The sequence below is a fragment of the Homarus americanus genome, unplaced genomic scaffold, assembly GCF_018991925.1.
Source record: "Homarus americanus isolate GMGI-L3 unplaced genomic scaffold, GMGI_Hamer_2.0 scaffold2558, whole genome shotgun sequence".
NCBI classification, from domain to species: domain Eukaryota; kingdom Metazoa; phylum Arthropoda; class Malacostraca; order Decapoda; family Nephropidae; genus Homarus; species Homarus americanus.
In genome coordinates this window covers 239,722-254,644 of record NW_024745671.1, presented here as the reverse complement: position 1 = coordinate 254,644, position 14,923 = coordinate 239,722, and the positions used below count along the sequence as shown (strand labels likewise).

The window sequence follows — 14,923 nt, the reverse complement described above, 5'->3', positions numbered from 1 at the left end:
AATCATCTTAAGATTGGTCCCTTGCTTAACCCACCTAAAGCTTAACCACCACAACACAAAAGACTCCTATGGAAGTTGTGTATTCACATTTCTGAGTGTTACATCTAGAATTTATCTGCAAAGTTGTCCCTATTTTTGGAGTATTTCGGGGGAGGGGGCTACCTGAGGTCTAATCTTCAAGTGATCCAAAAAAAACAAAATTGCGAATGGTCTCGATCTCGGTATTAGAATCCTCAACTACATCACTGGACAGAGAATTTGTCACAGCAAGATGAAAAATGAGCTTAAGACGGTCAGCATTATTACTATCATCATGTTACATATTATGTAGCTTTAAAGTGCGTCTAAATGTCATGAGGTGTGGTGACGAGTTGTATGCCCATTTCCACACGATGTTTTATAAGAAATACAGTACAATCAACAAATTGTTAAGAATATCAAAATGCCCTGAAGGTTAACCAGAAACTCCAACTTTCAATGCTTAAAATCCCACATTCGGTGCATTAGGAGGAGGGGGGGGGGGGGTGGAGGGGAGGGAGGTTAGAGGGAGAATCTGAAGATCTGTGAAGAAGAATATTTTAAAGCCAGAGTTACGTGTTCAGGAAGGTAAGAAAATTAGGGTAATCCTGTTGTCCTGGGCGAGTCATGCCAAAAATTGAACCAAGAGGAGCGGGATGTAGCAACCCCCGCCCACCACCATTACCAAGTCATCGCCCTCTCCAACACGTGTACAGTAGAGTACTTTATCTCGTAATCAAAACATCGAAGCTTAAAATACTTCTTCTGAAGATAAGGACATTACTAATGAAAAGTTAACCCAAGTCTCAACAACAACTTAATTTAGGTGGAATATTTACTTGTGGACATTATGAAGAAAAAAAAGATTGTTATACAAACTGTATTCCCTGTGATGTCCACCTGAAGTTAGCTACTGAATAAAACCTGAAAGGATATTCTGAAAAAACCCGACTAACCAAACACAAAGGCAAGCCCTTATCAAAATTCACAGATATGTTATACGGCATAAAAATATTCCTCGGCACTGGCCTGGATAGTATAATAACCGCAATTATCTGATAAGTTCAACCGTCTATTAATCATCAGAAATGAGGGAGGGTGTATTATAAATATAACCAAGAAACTGGCCACCGAACATCACAGTAAGGTCGGCAGAGCGTCGGGCAGCTGCACTCCGGTAAACTGTTAACACACCCTCACTCGTCTCCTTGTAGCTACAGGCAGGTGGGTCCAACTGCCAGCCTTGTATTGTCGACCACGCTGTTTACATTTACACACCTGACACCAAAACAAAGGTGTAGAAGCTGTCGCCAACACAACAACCACACCCTAAGTTAACGAGTTGCATTACCCAGTGTCAAGGAATAGTCCGAGAAGACTGGACAGCTCGCCAACTGCACTGGCTAACCATTACCCGGAATACGATCCCCAAATCGATTAACATCCAGGTTCCCAATTACTGCTGGGTAGACAGAGGCAAATGGCGTAAAGAAACTTGCCCATTGTTTCACCCTGCCCGGGGATCGCACTAGTGTCCGCTCGCTTAGGGGGCGAGGATGCTGACCATTACACCACAGGTTGCCATACACACACACACACACATACATACATAAACACACACACACACACACATACATACATACATACATACATGCTTTGTTTATTGACCACTGCAATACAAAATAATACTTTCCATAATTGCATTACACACACAAGTACAGTATAATGTGGTGATTGAGAGAGAGAGAGAGAGAGAGAGAGAGAGAGAGAGAGAGAGAGAGAGATTTCCCCATTTACCCCCAGGTAGCGTTAGGTGTTAAACCATTGGGTGAAATAAGCTGGAGTGCCGAATCTTCACGTGATCCGAAGTGTTCTTCCACAGGTTCAATATTCATCAGACAACTAAGCTGATGCGCCAGATAGTTAAACTGATTCATCTGGTAAATCAACTGATTTATCAGGTAATTAAGCTGATTCTCCAGGTTACTAATCTGACTCACCCAGTAACTAAGCTGATAACCGTTTCAGAGCTGGTGACTGGAGACTCCAATATGGCGTGGCTAAGGGAACAAATGATGCTTTATTTACCAAACTTGGTGACTTATATTTCCTTCACCGCCTTCATCGTGCTTTCACTGACGTTGTTCTTCAAAAGGCAGCAGAAGGTGAGTACCTGGTGATTAAGGGGTTTACTGTATGACTTTGGAACGAAATGGCTACCCATGGTATATACAGTACAGTCGACCTGAGGCGGTAACACGACTTCGGCTATCTCATGACGGCGTTGCTCTTGACCACTCGACAATCTAATATCTGAAATGTGTAGTCTTGGGGTTCACTGGTTCATGAAACACTTACACTTGAACCTTTGTGAGAACATTACTTTTGAACTAAAAATCAGTTTCAACCGATTTCCATTGTTTATATTCACATTAGAGATATGGTTAATCTGCATGGCATTAATATGTAAATCTTAAAGTAATAATCATGAACTAAATCACCTGAAGTACTCGGTGACTATGCAGTTCAACGTCTTTCTTCTCTGCTCCACTCATTACTGTTCTAGAATGATTTACCTTCAGTTTCATATATACATATACAGTACAGGGGTATATATATCGCTATACTCAGTTCTCTTTCTTGTGATTTTTAAATCGTGATTGACTAGTACTGTTACTAACCTTGTTACGCACTTAAAGAACTTAGATGTTGAAGCTCAGTAATAACATTATAAGGCTCCAGTATCTAACACAACTTATCTTCTTAGAAATTTATAGAGTTTAAAGTATTATATTTAAAGTTAATTTTATCTTATTACTTTAGGAACAACATTACAGTTACTACATACAGTATACAACTACAGGTGAGAAGTTCAAACTGATAGACCACAGACACTACTCACTACCCAGGGCTACTGACATTACATTGCCCACACAGAGAGTAAGAATACGATTTTAACAATACTTTGCCAAACTAATTTTTACATTTTTTTTTTTTGTGAAATGACTATTTGATTCCTTGTTAAATAAAATTATAGCAGTTTAACAAAATAGGACCTTGTACAAATGGCCATAATAAGTGGTGGTGTTGGCCGGCAGGTGTGGATGATGGACAAGATCCCTGGTCCAAGAGGACTCCCACTACTGGGCAGTGTTCTCGACTTAAGCATGGACGATATGTGTGGTGAGTCCTGTCCTCTTGTGCTTCACATTAGTAAAATAGTCACAATATTTTATGAATGACGAAAGAAGAATATGCTCTTGAGCTTAAAGATCCCAAATTATTAGATGGAAATAGTTTCAGCCTTGTAGGGTTGCGAGATGTTATGTTGTCTAGCACTCAGGATGGATGGATGGAAACTCTAGGTGGTGGTTTTCTTATATAAAATATATTATATACAAGACAGTCTGGTGCTGGAGATGCCGTGTGGTGAGGAGCTTGCTCAGAAGACGCGTTCAATGAGTAGCGTGTTTTAGGAGGTAGATGTGCAGGAGCTTCGTTAGAGGGGATGTTGCATGTTGCTGGCCTCCAGGTTGAATGAGAGCTGGACAGCGAGGAGCTTGCTTGGAGGAGGTGTTGCGTGTTCAGGAACTTAGAGAAGAATGAATTTCAATGGAGAGACTGCGAGCTTATATACATAGCAGCCGGAAGTAAATCCGTTGGGTACTCGCCGGTTTCTTGACTTCGTTACTAGGGTAGACGTAGCAGCTGGTGACCCCCTCCCCCTGAGCAGTTGGCTGGTTGCTAGGATACTGTCTCATTGGAATGCGGATGTAGTTGTTGGGGAGAGATCCACTACAGTCTAAAGTGGGAGTAACTTGCGGACACCGATCACACAAAGAAAAAAGTTGAAGCTGGTGGGAGAGAAATGAGATATCAACCTCAGCAGAATATGATTCAGGGTATATATACGGACGAAGTACACATGAGCTAGATGCTTCAGAAACCCAATATTAGGTAATGCAGCACAGCCAAACTAAACCCACGTCAATTTATGTGTAAAGTCGACACTCTGGGTATATTTTCAAAATAATATTTTGATACCTTTAGGCTCTATGTCAATTATTTGTTCTAGAATTGTCAAAGAAGCATTAGATTTTTTTCTAGAAACGAAACCGTAGAATAAATGGATTATTTGTTCAATTTACAGAAGCATTTGCAAGAATCGTAAAAATCTGTAAGATTGGTCCAGTGACGAAGTTATGGATTTATATCAGTCTTAACTGCTTGTTGAGTGGGGCCGAAGGTGTCCAGGTAAGTAGTGCCTAATTAAGTAAAGTTTATTATAATCAAATCATTTACATTTTGACATACTAGTGGCAACAGTTTGTGTATAATGTATTTGTTCAATTGATTAATAATTATTAATCGATTGAACAAATACATTATGAATTATAATTCATAAGATCACACATTAAAAGTTAACCTGCAGAATCTTTGGAAAAGTTTTGTATGGCACTTTTGTCCCCTGCCTGGTGCTAAGTGAACATATTCAGTTAAGTTAAAGTCTAAGTGTAAATTTGATGTTATTCTTTGAATTTTATGTATGCTTTTGTTTGTCAACGAAAGAAGTGCATTATAACATTTTAGTTACAAAGAGTATTCTTGTAGAAACATTTAGGAATCGGAGCCCAGTCATAGTGAGAAAAGAATCCAGTGACGGATCATTCCAGTAGAGCAATACACTGTACAAGATGTTCAGAGCTTCCCTGGACAAATGACCATAAAAAATGAACCGGTTTAATCTTAGGTTGTTCATTTAAATTTAACACCAAAGTAAAGTACAAGCAGTTTAGACGCTCAAGGGTGTCAACCATAAATTGGATTGTGATGATGACGTTCTCATGTTCAAACACTTTTACGATTTACAGAGTCTCTTGACCAGTCAGGAAAACCTTGACAAGAGCGCCATCTACAATCTTGTCCACCCTTGGCTCGGGCAGGGTCTCTTGACGTCTACAGGTAATGTTACGTTGTTGTTTTCATAAGGCAAGCACTTATCTGTTGTCGATATACAGTGTAATAATATAATAATACGACAATAAGTAGTGCTCCACACTTGGCTCGAATTAAGAGGAATGGGTTTAAATTATTAAAAGTATATCTGTGAACGTGAATGTGGCTAGGATATATACTTGTGAAATTACACGAGGATCAAATAACTCATTAGATACCAGAGAGAGAGAGCGAGAGAGAGAGAGTGAGAGAGAGAGGGACCTACAATAATTCACCTACGACTATTATGTTCTCACCAATTTAATGTTGGTACAGGCAGTCGCTGGCAGACCCATCGTAAGCTGCTGACTCCGGCCTTCCACTTCAAGATCCTGGAAGAGTTTATGGGTGTGTTCAACAGCCAGGGAAACAAGTTAGTCCAGAAGCTACACAAGAAGGCTGACGGCCAACCCTTCGACATCTTCTCTGATATTACTCTTTGTGTGCTCGATATCCTGTGTGGTGAGTGTGTGGTCTGAGTTAATTACCTAATTCCTTATTTACTTATCCTCTTAGTCACTTGATCTAGTACTGAGGCGAGAGCAGTATTAGATAGTCTAGGACTAAGGAAGACTCAGTGTTAGCTATGGTAGAACTGAAGTGGTCTCTAACTCAGACTGCTCAGTGATGGATCTGTTATGGGTGGTGTCCAGCGAAAGACTGACTGGCTCTTTAGGACGGTCATGCCCTGGGGCTAACTCACAATGACGTCACGAAGGATGATGTATGGGTGTCACGCTGAGTTAAGGAAATATTGCCCAAAATATCAGATGACACATCATTATGCCAAAGATAATCCCAGTGTTTTTAAATGATACTCAAAATAGATATTGTTTTCCTTGCTTTAAGGATAACAACAATGTAGTAGTGATTAAGGGTGAGTTGAGGACACTGACCCATATTCTTGGCCGATTTGTGCTCGGTACAATACAGTATACTTGTTTATCTTCAGAGTCGGCGATGGGACGGTCTGTCAATGCTCAGGATTCCGATCAGTCGGACTTCATCAAAGCTGTCTTCGGGTAAACATTGTGGACTTAACTTTGTATTTTTTACCAGAACCCAAACGTGGGTCATTTTTTTTTTGTAAACATTACCTAAGGACATATCTGGACTGTGTTTGGTAGTACAGTTCCCATGTACCAAGATATTATGCAATCATGTGCTGATCATTTATGAATATAACCCTTCATTCTAGGTATGGATTTGTTTTGGATATACATTCCTCCTCATTCAGACGAAAAAAACGAGTTGATACGCTTAATTGACCAACGTTCAATACGTACGCTCACTGAGCTCTATCTTGCTACAGGATGGGAAGAATATTTAGGTATCGGAAGTTTCGTCCTTGGTTGCACTCGGACTTTATGTTCTGGTTACTGGGGTACGCCAAGCAGATGGACGCTCACTTAAAGGTCCTCCACGACATGTCCTACAGCACCATCAAGGAGCGCAGGAAGGCCCGCCTCAACACCAACACGGCGCACCACGACCAGGAAGTGTTAGGCAAGTAGTTGTGAGTTACTGACTATAACACATATTTGCTAAGGGTTATTTATTGAAGTTATTCACTAATGTTAGATTAAAAAGTTCTTTAATGACTAATTTTTTGTCACGATTCAGTTGCCGAAATTCTTGTAAGCTGTTACTAATCGGGTGTGTAATAATAATAATAATAATAATAATAATAATAATAATAATAATAATAATTATAATTATAATAATAATAATAATAATAGTAATGATAATAATAATAATAATAATAATAATAATAATAATAATAATAATAATAATAATAATGATAATAATAATAATAATAATAATGATAATAATAATAATAATAATAATAATAATAATAATAATAAACGGTTTATTGAAAGAGCATGGCAGGCAGAAGGCTGAAAATATACAGTTATATAATTGGTGATGGGTCTCTTGGCTGACAAATAATATACAAGTAACATAAGTGACACATAATTTATATGATATATACTACCTAGGTGAGGAGAAGGTTATACTACAGGGAATTTCAACATAGCAACAGTGCAAAAAGGTTAAAATTGACTGGAAGCGAATACACTGGTTGATTACGAATTGTTGGTAATTTTTACAATGGTCGGGACTGGGCTGTTCTTATTGAAATCAGTTCGAGCACGTATGGACTGGATGCGGTTGTGGTGTCGAACAGCAATTCGCGGACGAGGAATTTCAGGTGGAAGTAGGAGCCTGTGTCGAGGATGGTGCAGAAGCTTCTCACCAACAGATGAGGTCGTGGTGATGATCAGAGAGAGCCGAGAGGGTCAGTGTGAAGAGCGCTTCTTGATATGTGCAGTGGGAAGACGGAAGAATAATCTTGCATGCCCTCTTTTGCACTTTTTCTAGGTGTTTACGTTGTGTGGTATTTAGGGAAGAAGACCAAATAGGGGAGGCATAGGTGAGCTTGGGGAGTATGAATGTTGAGTAAACACTGAGCAGCTCGGGCGCAGGAACTCCGAGGGACTTGAGTCGGCGGAGGAGGTGGAGACGAAAACTGTGTGTATGTGTGTGTGTTATCACCGCTGGCTTCAGCTACAGAGTGCTGCCATTTTCTGCCTTCAGTATCTCCACTCAGCACTGAGTGCCTCCCAGAACCCCAAACGATGTGTCTATATATATACAACTTCTTATGGTCTCTTCATGGAATATCAGGACCCTTCTGGATACTGGCATAACTGATCGTCCTGAAAGAAGAACCCCCTTGTGGCAAAAGACCTGGCGAGGTCTAACATCAACATCTTAGCCATTAGTGAGTCACGGCTACCAGACGAGGTCGACACACAGAATGGTGGCCTGGCTATACCTCCTTCTGGAAGGGTAAGCCTGCTGTGGAGAGAAATCACATTTAAGGAGCTGGATTTGCCATCAGCAACTGCATCCTATATAAGCTAACTGAAATGCTTATTGGGATCAGCGAGCACCTCATGGTGCTCAAAGTCCCACTGAATCACTCATGTTAAGCCCTCTTCATCAGCGCATACGCCCCAACACTGGATACAGAGGATAAAACCAAGGAGGCTTTTTGTCCCAAGAAAAGATAAGGTGACTTCAATGCCAGAGCTGGCTGAGTTGCTGATATTTGGCAGGGAATCGTAGGGAGAAATGGACTAGACAAGTGTAATCCCAATGTGCTGCACACAACCTCACTATCACCAATAACTTGTTTAAGCAGTCCGTCAAGTTCAAGGGTTCGTGGCAACACCCACGATCCAAACAATGGCATCTCATTGACTACATCATTGTCAGAGAAAGAGGTCGCCGAGGTGTCCTCATCACATGAGCCATACGTGACTCAGACCACTGCGACATTGATCATCGGCTCGTCAGAGCCAAGCTCTCACTTCACGTCGCCCCTAAACGGCGATGGTAGCAAGTCTCCAGAAGAGTTTTAACACTAAACGTCTGGAGGATCCAACAGTAGCACAGGCGCTTAGAAAGTAGCTGGAACATAGGCTGATAAACAACCCGACAACACACAACCCAAATCTCAGTGCCGAATGAGACATTCTTGATACTGCCAAGACAAAAACCTGCAGAGACCCTCGGCCAAATCGAAAGAATACACCAGGACTGGTTTGATGACAATGACCTGGAAATCAATGTACTCATCGATGATAAACGTGTTGCTTTAACTGACTGGCAGAACAACCCTCAGTCTTGGACCAAAGCTGATACCTTCCACAAGAAGAAAGCGACGGCCCTGTGCTAACTTCGCATTCTAAAGAATGACTGTTTTAAAAATAAAGCATGTGAAACACAAAAACTTGCAGATCAACACAAGATGCATGATTTTTTCAATTCCACTAAAACATTTTATGAGCTGATCACTCATGGTGTACCCCCTTACGCTCATCCGACGGTAACTCCTAAATTCAAGACGAAGAATGCCTCCTTCAGTGCTGGAAAGAGCACTTCCATTCACTGCTCAACCAAAACACCAATGTGGATGTCCTGACTATACAGCAGGCCCCTCAGCATCCAGAGCTGACCCACCGTAACTATCCTCCAACCATGGATGAGGTAACTACTGCCATCAAACAGATGGAAAATAACAAAGACTCAGGACCTGATGGAAACCCAGACAAGGTGTATAGAGCAGGAGGACCTCTGCTTACAAGCTGTCTCCACTTTCTCCTGGAGAATACAGTATATGGGATAAGGAGTAAATCCCCACGCTCTTAAAGACACCTCCATCTTCAATATCTATAAGAACAAGGGAGACCATTGAGACTGTGACAACTACCGCGGGATCTCGCTGCTGTCTGTAGCTGGCAAGATTATCGCCCGAGTCTTCCTCAACAGAGTTCTTCCTGAGGCTGAAATTTTCCTCCCAGAATCTCAATGTGGCTTTAGACCATCACGTGGCAACACTAGCATGAAAAGTGCAGAGAAGTGCGTCGTGACCTGTACATGGCCTTCATTGACCCAACCACGACCTTCGACTCCGTCAACAGGGAAGACCTCTGGCGGACATCCAGCCGTTTTGGCTGCCCACCAAAATTCATCGCCATTGTGAGTCAACTCCACGATGGCATGAACGGCAGTGTCCCGCACAATGGCACCCAGTCTGAGTTCTTTCCCATCCAAACGGGGGTAAAACAAGGATGTGTACTGGCGCCAGCTCTCTTTTTTATTCTCTTGGCTGTCTTCCTTACTCGTTCCAGTGCCAATTTAGCCGGCGGTGTGGATATCGAGTTTCGGATGAAGGGTCTTTTCATTATAAGACGACTCCGGGCATGATAAAAGGTGTCGGCAGCTTCCATTACTGAACTTCAGTATGCAGACCACCATACCCTTGTCGCTCACACTGAATGTGATCTACAGGAGATTCTGAACACCTACGCAGATGCGTATGCACTTTTCGGCCATGTACGTAAGACTCAGATTCTCTTTCAGCCTTCCCCTGTTTCAGCCACACCACCACCATCCATCCAGCTTAACGGTACTACCCTCTCTAATGTTAGCCGCTTTCATTATCTCGGCTCCTACCTGTCCACCATCACGGACATCGATGAAGAGATTCAACATCGGATCAGATGTGCATCTCAAGCCTTTGGCAGACTCCGTACCCGTGTCTTCAGCTGTAGGGGGCTGAAATTATCTACAAAATTACACGTATATAGAGCAGTGGTCCTCCCTATCCAGCTATATTACGGCGAGATATGGGTCACATAAAGGAGGCACCCCAAGGCACTTGAAAACTTTCACCAACGTAATCTACATTCCATCCTCCGACTTCACTGGGAAGACAAGAGAACTAATGCTAGTATTCTCAGTGACACCAACTGTAGGAGCATTGAGGCTACCCATTATCCACGAACAACTACGCTGGACCCGCCATGTTACCCGCATGGACGACAATAGACTGCCAAAGCAGCTACTTTACAGTCACCTAACGAATAGTAAGCTTAATGCTGGCGGGCAACTGAAAATGTATAAGGATAGTCTCAAGACAAACCTGAAAAAGTGCCAAATCGACCCCCTCACCTGAGAGGCGATTATTCCACACCGTAATGCTTGGAGGATCACCACACAAGAAGATGTCAATACTTTCAGGTTAACCCGACTGTAATCCGAGGCAGACAAACGCCAACGCCAGAAAGACGCTGCCGCCGCCTCTCCCGCACTAGATGTAACCCTCCACACGTGCAACATCTGTGGACGGCACTACCGGTCCCGTTTCGACCTCCTTAGTCACCTCAGAACTCACCAACGAAGGTGACATCCTTAATAGCTCAAATCATTTTATCATAGCTGGATGACCGTCATGCAACGTAGTAGTAGTAGTAGTGTGATGGTCTTTATAGTCGTCTTGACACACATCTGCTTATCCTCGTTGGTGCCTCATTGCCCCAGGTGTTATTCTCTAGTTCTGAATGTTTCATAATTTTATCTTAAATAAATCCTAATCAACACTATTATACACCTAGCTGTAAATGCACCATTGTGTCCATAAGGGGTAGTACTGTGTAGGGATACACACTTTTGATCTAACCCAGTTTAAGCTTAGCTACCTTAACTTAACTTAGTCTAAGGTAACCTACCTTATAATCTAACAATACATGATTGTATCGACCAGCAGGCAAGAAAAACCGGCTGGTGTTCCTAGACTTGTTACTGGAATATGCGGATAAGACGCCCGGTATCACAGACGAGGACATCAGGCAGGAGGTGGACACGTTCCTGTTCGCCGGACACGACACCACCGCCTCCGCCATCAACTGGGCTCTCTATCTCTTGGGGCATCACCCAGAGATCCAGGTGGGTCATGTCGCAACAGAAGAGCAAGTCGGGTAAATCGAATAAATTAAAACTATTTCCTCTTAATGAAGGAGTGGGTGAATCTGTACAGTGCAGCTGAGAACCAAAATACAAAGTCGTAGAACCAAAGACTAACGTAGATAAAGTCTTTAATGTAACCCTAAAAATACACGACGAGCATATTATTGACGAGAAGATTGAAAATATTCATCTTAGATTATATATTCATAACATGTACGCGCAGGTAAAGCATTAGAATCATATCATCATGGGTAGCTTTGAACCTAATGACCTCCTTAGAAAAGTATTGTACAAAAATACAAAACGCATCTGTTATGAATGCCATGGTGACAATAAGTCCTAAATGTTAGCAAACCTGTAAACAGTCGTCAGCCTTCTCCCATCTTATTCCTCCTGGATACTGTGACACGTATTGTATGTGAACGAGGAGTGGATGGATGACGTTTGTATGTGGGTTGTCTTTAGGAAATTGTCTTGAAATAGCAGGTAACTGTCACTCCTGTTCCTACGTTGCTGGAGAACTGTACTAAACCGGTCCGCTGTGTGAACGCGAAGGGATGACAATAGTGTTGGTTAATAAGGTTGTCCTAAAGCACAAGACAACAGTCAGCATTGTTCCCACACTACGAAGTAGTACAGCGGCACTGTACAACACGTTGTGTAAATGGGAATAGGTGGTTGGCGGACAAAGTGCAGGGGGTGGTCAATGGCAGGATTTTCACGTTATCCTCCGTTTGGCTATAGCGTGAACAAGCATCTCCTTACGTTCTGAAGTCAGTAAATTTCCACGACTCGCCGCAACTCACTCGCGGTTCGTGTGTAACTACTACATAGAAATATGCCCAGAGCACTATGACATGCTGCACAATGTCACACAAAAGTAACATAATTAATAGTGATGAAACTCTAGTCATCACAACTATCATGACGTCCGTAATGTGCAAGGTTTGTGTCTTTTCATTGGTTGATGTGTGATGGGATGGTGCCTCATTGATCTGTGTACAGCAGGCAGACAATATTGCGTCACTATGTTTTCATCCTATTTTACTAATGCTAATTCATCCTGATGTGATCCTTTCCTGATTTAACTGATAGTGGTTCTCGCTCGCGAGGGATGTTTTTACATAAATGGCCTAACGTAGCCAACGACCAGTTCTCCCTATCTTGTAAAATTATGATATTTTTCTTTAATTGACGTTATTTGTGGATAACAACCACTTGATAGAGTACAACCTCTTGATAGAGTAAATAACAAGAGTGGATCTTCACCAGGCTCGGGTACAGGAGGAGCTGGACGGAATCTTCGAGGACAGTGACGGGCCTGTGACTATGGCAGACCTCCGGGAGATGAAGTACTTGGAGAACTGCATCAAAGAGACCCTCAGGTTGTATCCTCCTGTGCCCAGTTTCTCTAGAGAGCTTACCGAAGATCTTGTCATAGGTAAGCAGAACCGGATCACAAAATTAGGCAATCCAACTTTTTCACCTGATGATTAAACACCCTAACACTACCCGGTTGGGGTGTTAGGCTGGGTCAAATTATGTTAGATTACCTTCCTGCTAGGGTGTTTAATCATCAGATGAAATAAGCTGGAAGGGCTAATCTTCATATGACCCGTAGAACCATTATATTTTTTTAGAATAGCAGTCTACGTACTGTCCTTGTAAATATAGGTCCTACACTTCTGTAAAGACAATTTCACTTTCGGCGACTGTAGTACCAGATAACACTATTTATGTACCCCAGCAGGGAGAGAAGAGTAAAAAAATGCCACAGTACACAAATGTAAACATCATATAACTCTCCTCTCACAGACAACTTCCTCATTCCCGCTGGCACCACCGTCTCCGTCATGACTTACAGCCTGCACCGTGACCCTAAGCAGTTCCCAGACCCAGAGAAATTTGACCCTGACCGCTTCCTGCCCGAGAACGCCAGAAAGCGTCACCCCTTCGCTTATGTGCCGTTCAGTGCCGGGCCCAGGAACTGCATTGGTGAGTGTCATGAATGTTGTCTTTACAACTCATAATAATTGATTCTATTGCTTTATGTTCATATCATATATATCAATGTAATATTTAACGGGGGCATCTTAATTATACTGTGTGTATGTCATGTTTGCTTCCATTACCCGTCCACTCGATCCACCAGGCCAAAAGTTCGCCATGATGGAACTGAAGGTGGTGTTGAGCAAGATCCTGCGAACCTTCCTTGTGGAGAGCGTCGTTTCCCGGGAGAAACTCAGGATCTATGACCAGATTGTTCTGAAACCTGAAGGCGGTAACTTCTTAAGGCTGTTCCCTCGTGTATGTGAACATAAGAACATAAGAAAATAAGGAGTCTGCAATAGGCCGGTTGGCCTGTGCATGGCAGCTCCTGTCGAGAGTTACTACCACTCTCTATCATCCATGAATCTATCCAGCGTTCCAGTACTTACTTTAAAATTGCTAAGCTTGTTCCACTCGTCCACCACACTATTTGTGAACCAGTTCCTTCCTATCTCCCTCCTAAACCTAAACTTATCCAACTTAAATCCGTTGCACCGAATCCTATCCTGCTCAGATATTATAAGAACTTTATCTATATCCCCTTTATTGATTCCTTTCACTCACTTAAATACTACTATCATATCTCCCCGCACTCTTCGTCTTTCTAGGGAATGCAAGTTTAGTTTCTTTAACCTATCCTGATATGGAAGGCTTCTAAGTCCCGGAATCATTTTCGTCATTCTTCGTTGCCCGGACTCTAGTGAATTGATATCCATTCTATAAAAAGGGCACCAGAACTGAACGGCATAATCGAGGTGCGGCCTGACTAGCGCAAGATATAGTTGCAATAAGACCTCTGCACTCTTATTACTTACACTTCTAGATATAAAACCTAATACTCTGTTTGCCTTATTTCGAACATTAACGCACTGTTTTCTAGGCCGTAGGTCCGGGCTTACAAGTACCCCTAAGCCTCTTTCACAAGTCGACTTAACATAAGAACATAAGGATGGAGGAAACTGCAGCTGGCCTATTGGCCCATACAGGGCAGTCCCGTTTATACCCAACCCCTATTGCTCATATAAGCATCCAACTTATGTTTGAAGCTATTCAGCGTATTCGAGTTAATGATGATATTTGGTAACTTGTTCCATTCATCCACTGCTCTGTTTCCAAACCAGTGTTTACCTATTTCACGCCTGAATCTAAATTTGTCTAATTTAAAACCATTGTTACGAGTTCGCTCCTGGTTGGATAGTTTGAGTACCTTTGTAATGTCCCCTTTGTTTAGCCCTGACTTCCACTTATACACCTTTATCAGGTCGCCCCTCGCTCTACGTCTCTCGAGGGAGTGCAAATTAAGATGCTTTAACCTGTCTCTATACTCAAGGTTCCTAATGCCCGGGATTGTCTTGTCATTCTCTTCTGAATTCTTTCCAAGGATTCTATATCCATTCTGTAATACGGTGACCAGAACTGAACTGGGTAATCCAGGTGTGGTCTCACAAGAGCAAGATACAGTTTTAGGATGACCTCGATAGTCTTGTAACTAACACTCCTTTGTATGAACCCAAATCTTTATTAGCCTTGTTACGAGTAGTCA

The 14,923-nt window shown here is 42.2% G+C and overlaps 1 protein-coding gene across 2 annotated transcripts; it reads left to right on the top strand.

Moving 5' to 3' along the window:
- Window positions 1–1,125: 1,125 nt before the first annotated feature.
- On the top strand, window positions 1,126–13,718 carry LOC121878766 (cytochrome P450 4C1-like). Of its 2 annotated transcripts, none has more exons than XM_042385179.1 (12): window positions 1,126–1,242; window positions 2,047–2,183; window positions 3,117–3,201; window positions 4,169–4,272; window positions 4,890–4,980; window positions 5,290–5,475; window positions 5,966–6,035; window positions 6,326–6,519; window positions 11,129–11,310; window positions 12,604–12,772; window positions 13,147–13,326; window positions 13,484–13,718. In XM_042385179.1, exons 2-12 carry the CDS (start codon window positions 2,070–2,072, stop codon window positions 13,666–13,668), a joined length of 1,560 nt encoding a protein of 519 aa, XP_042241113.1. In that variant the 5' UTR covers window positions 1,126–1,242; window positions 2,047–2,069; the 3' UTR covers window positions 13,669–13,718. The 2 variants fall into 2 exon arrangements, with proteins under 2 accessions (XP_042241113.1, XP_042241114.1); XM_042385180.1 differs by having other exon boundaries at window positions 1,130–1,242; window positions 11,132–11,310.
- The last annotated feature ends 1,205 nt before the right edge of the window (window positions 13,719–14,923 follow it).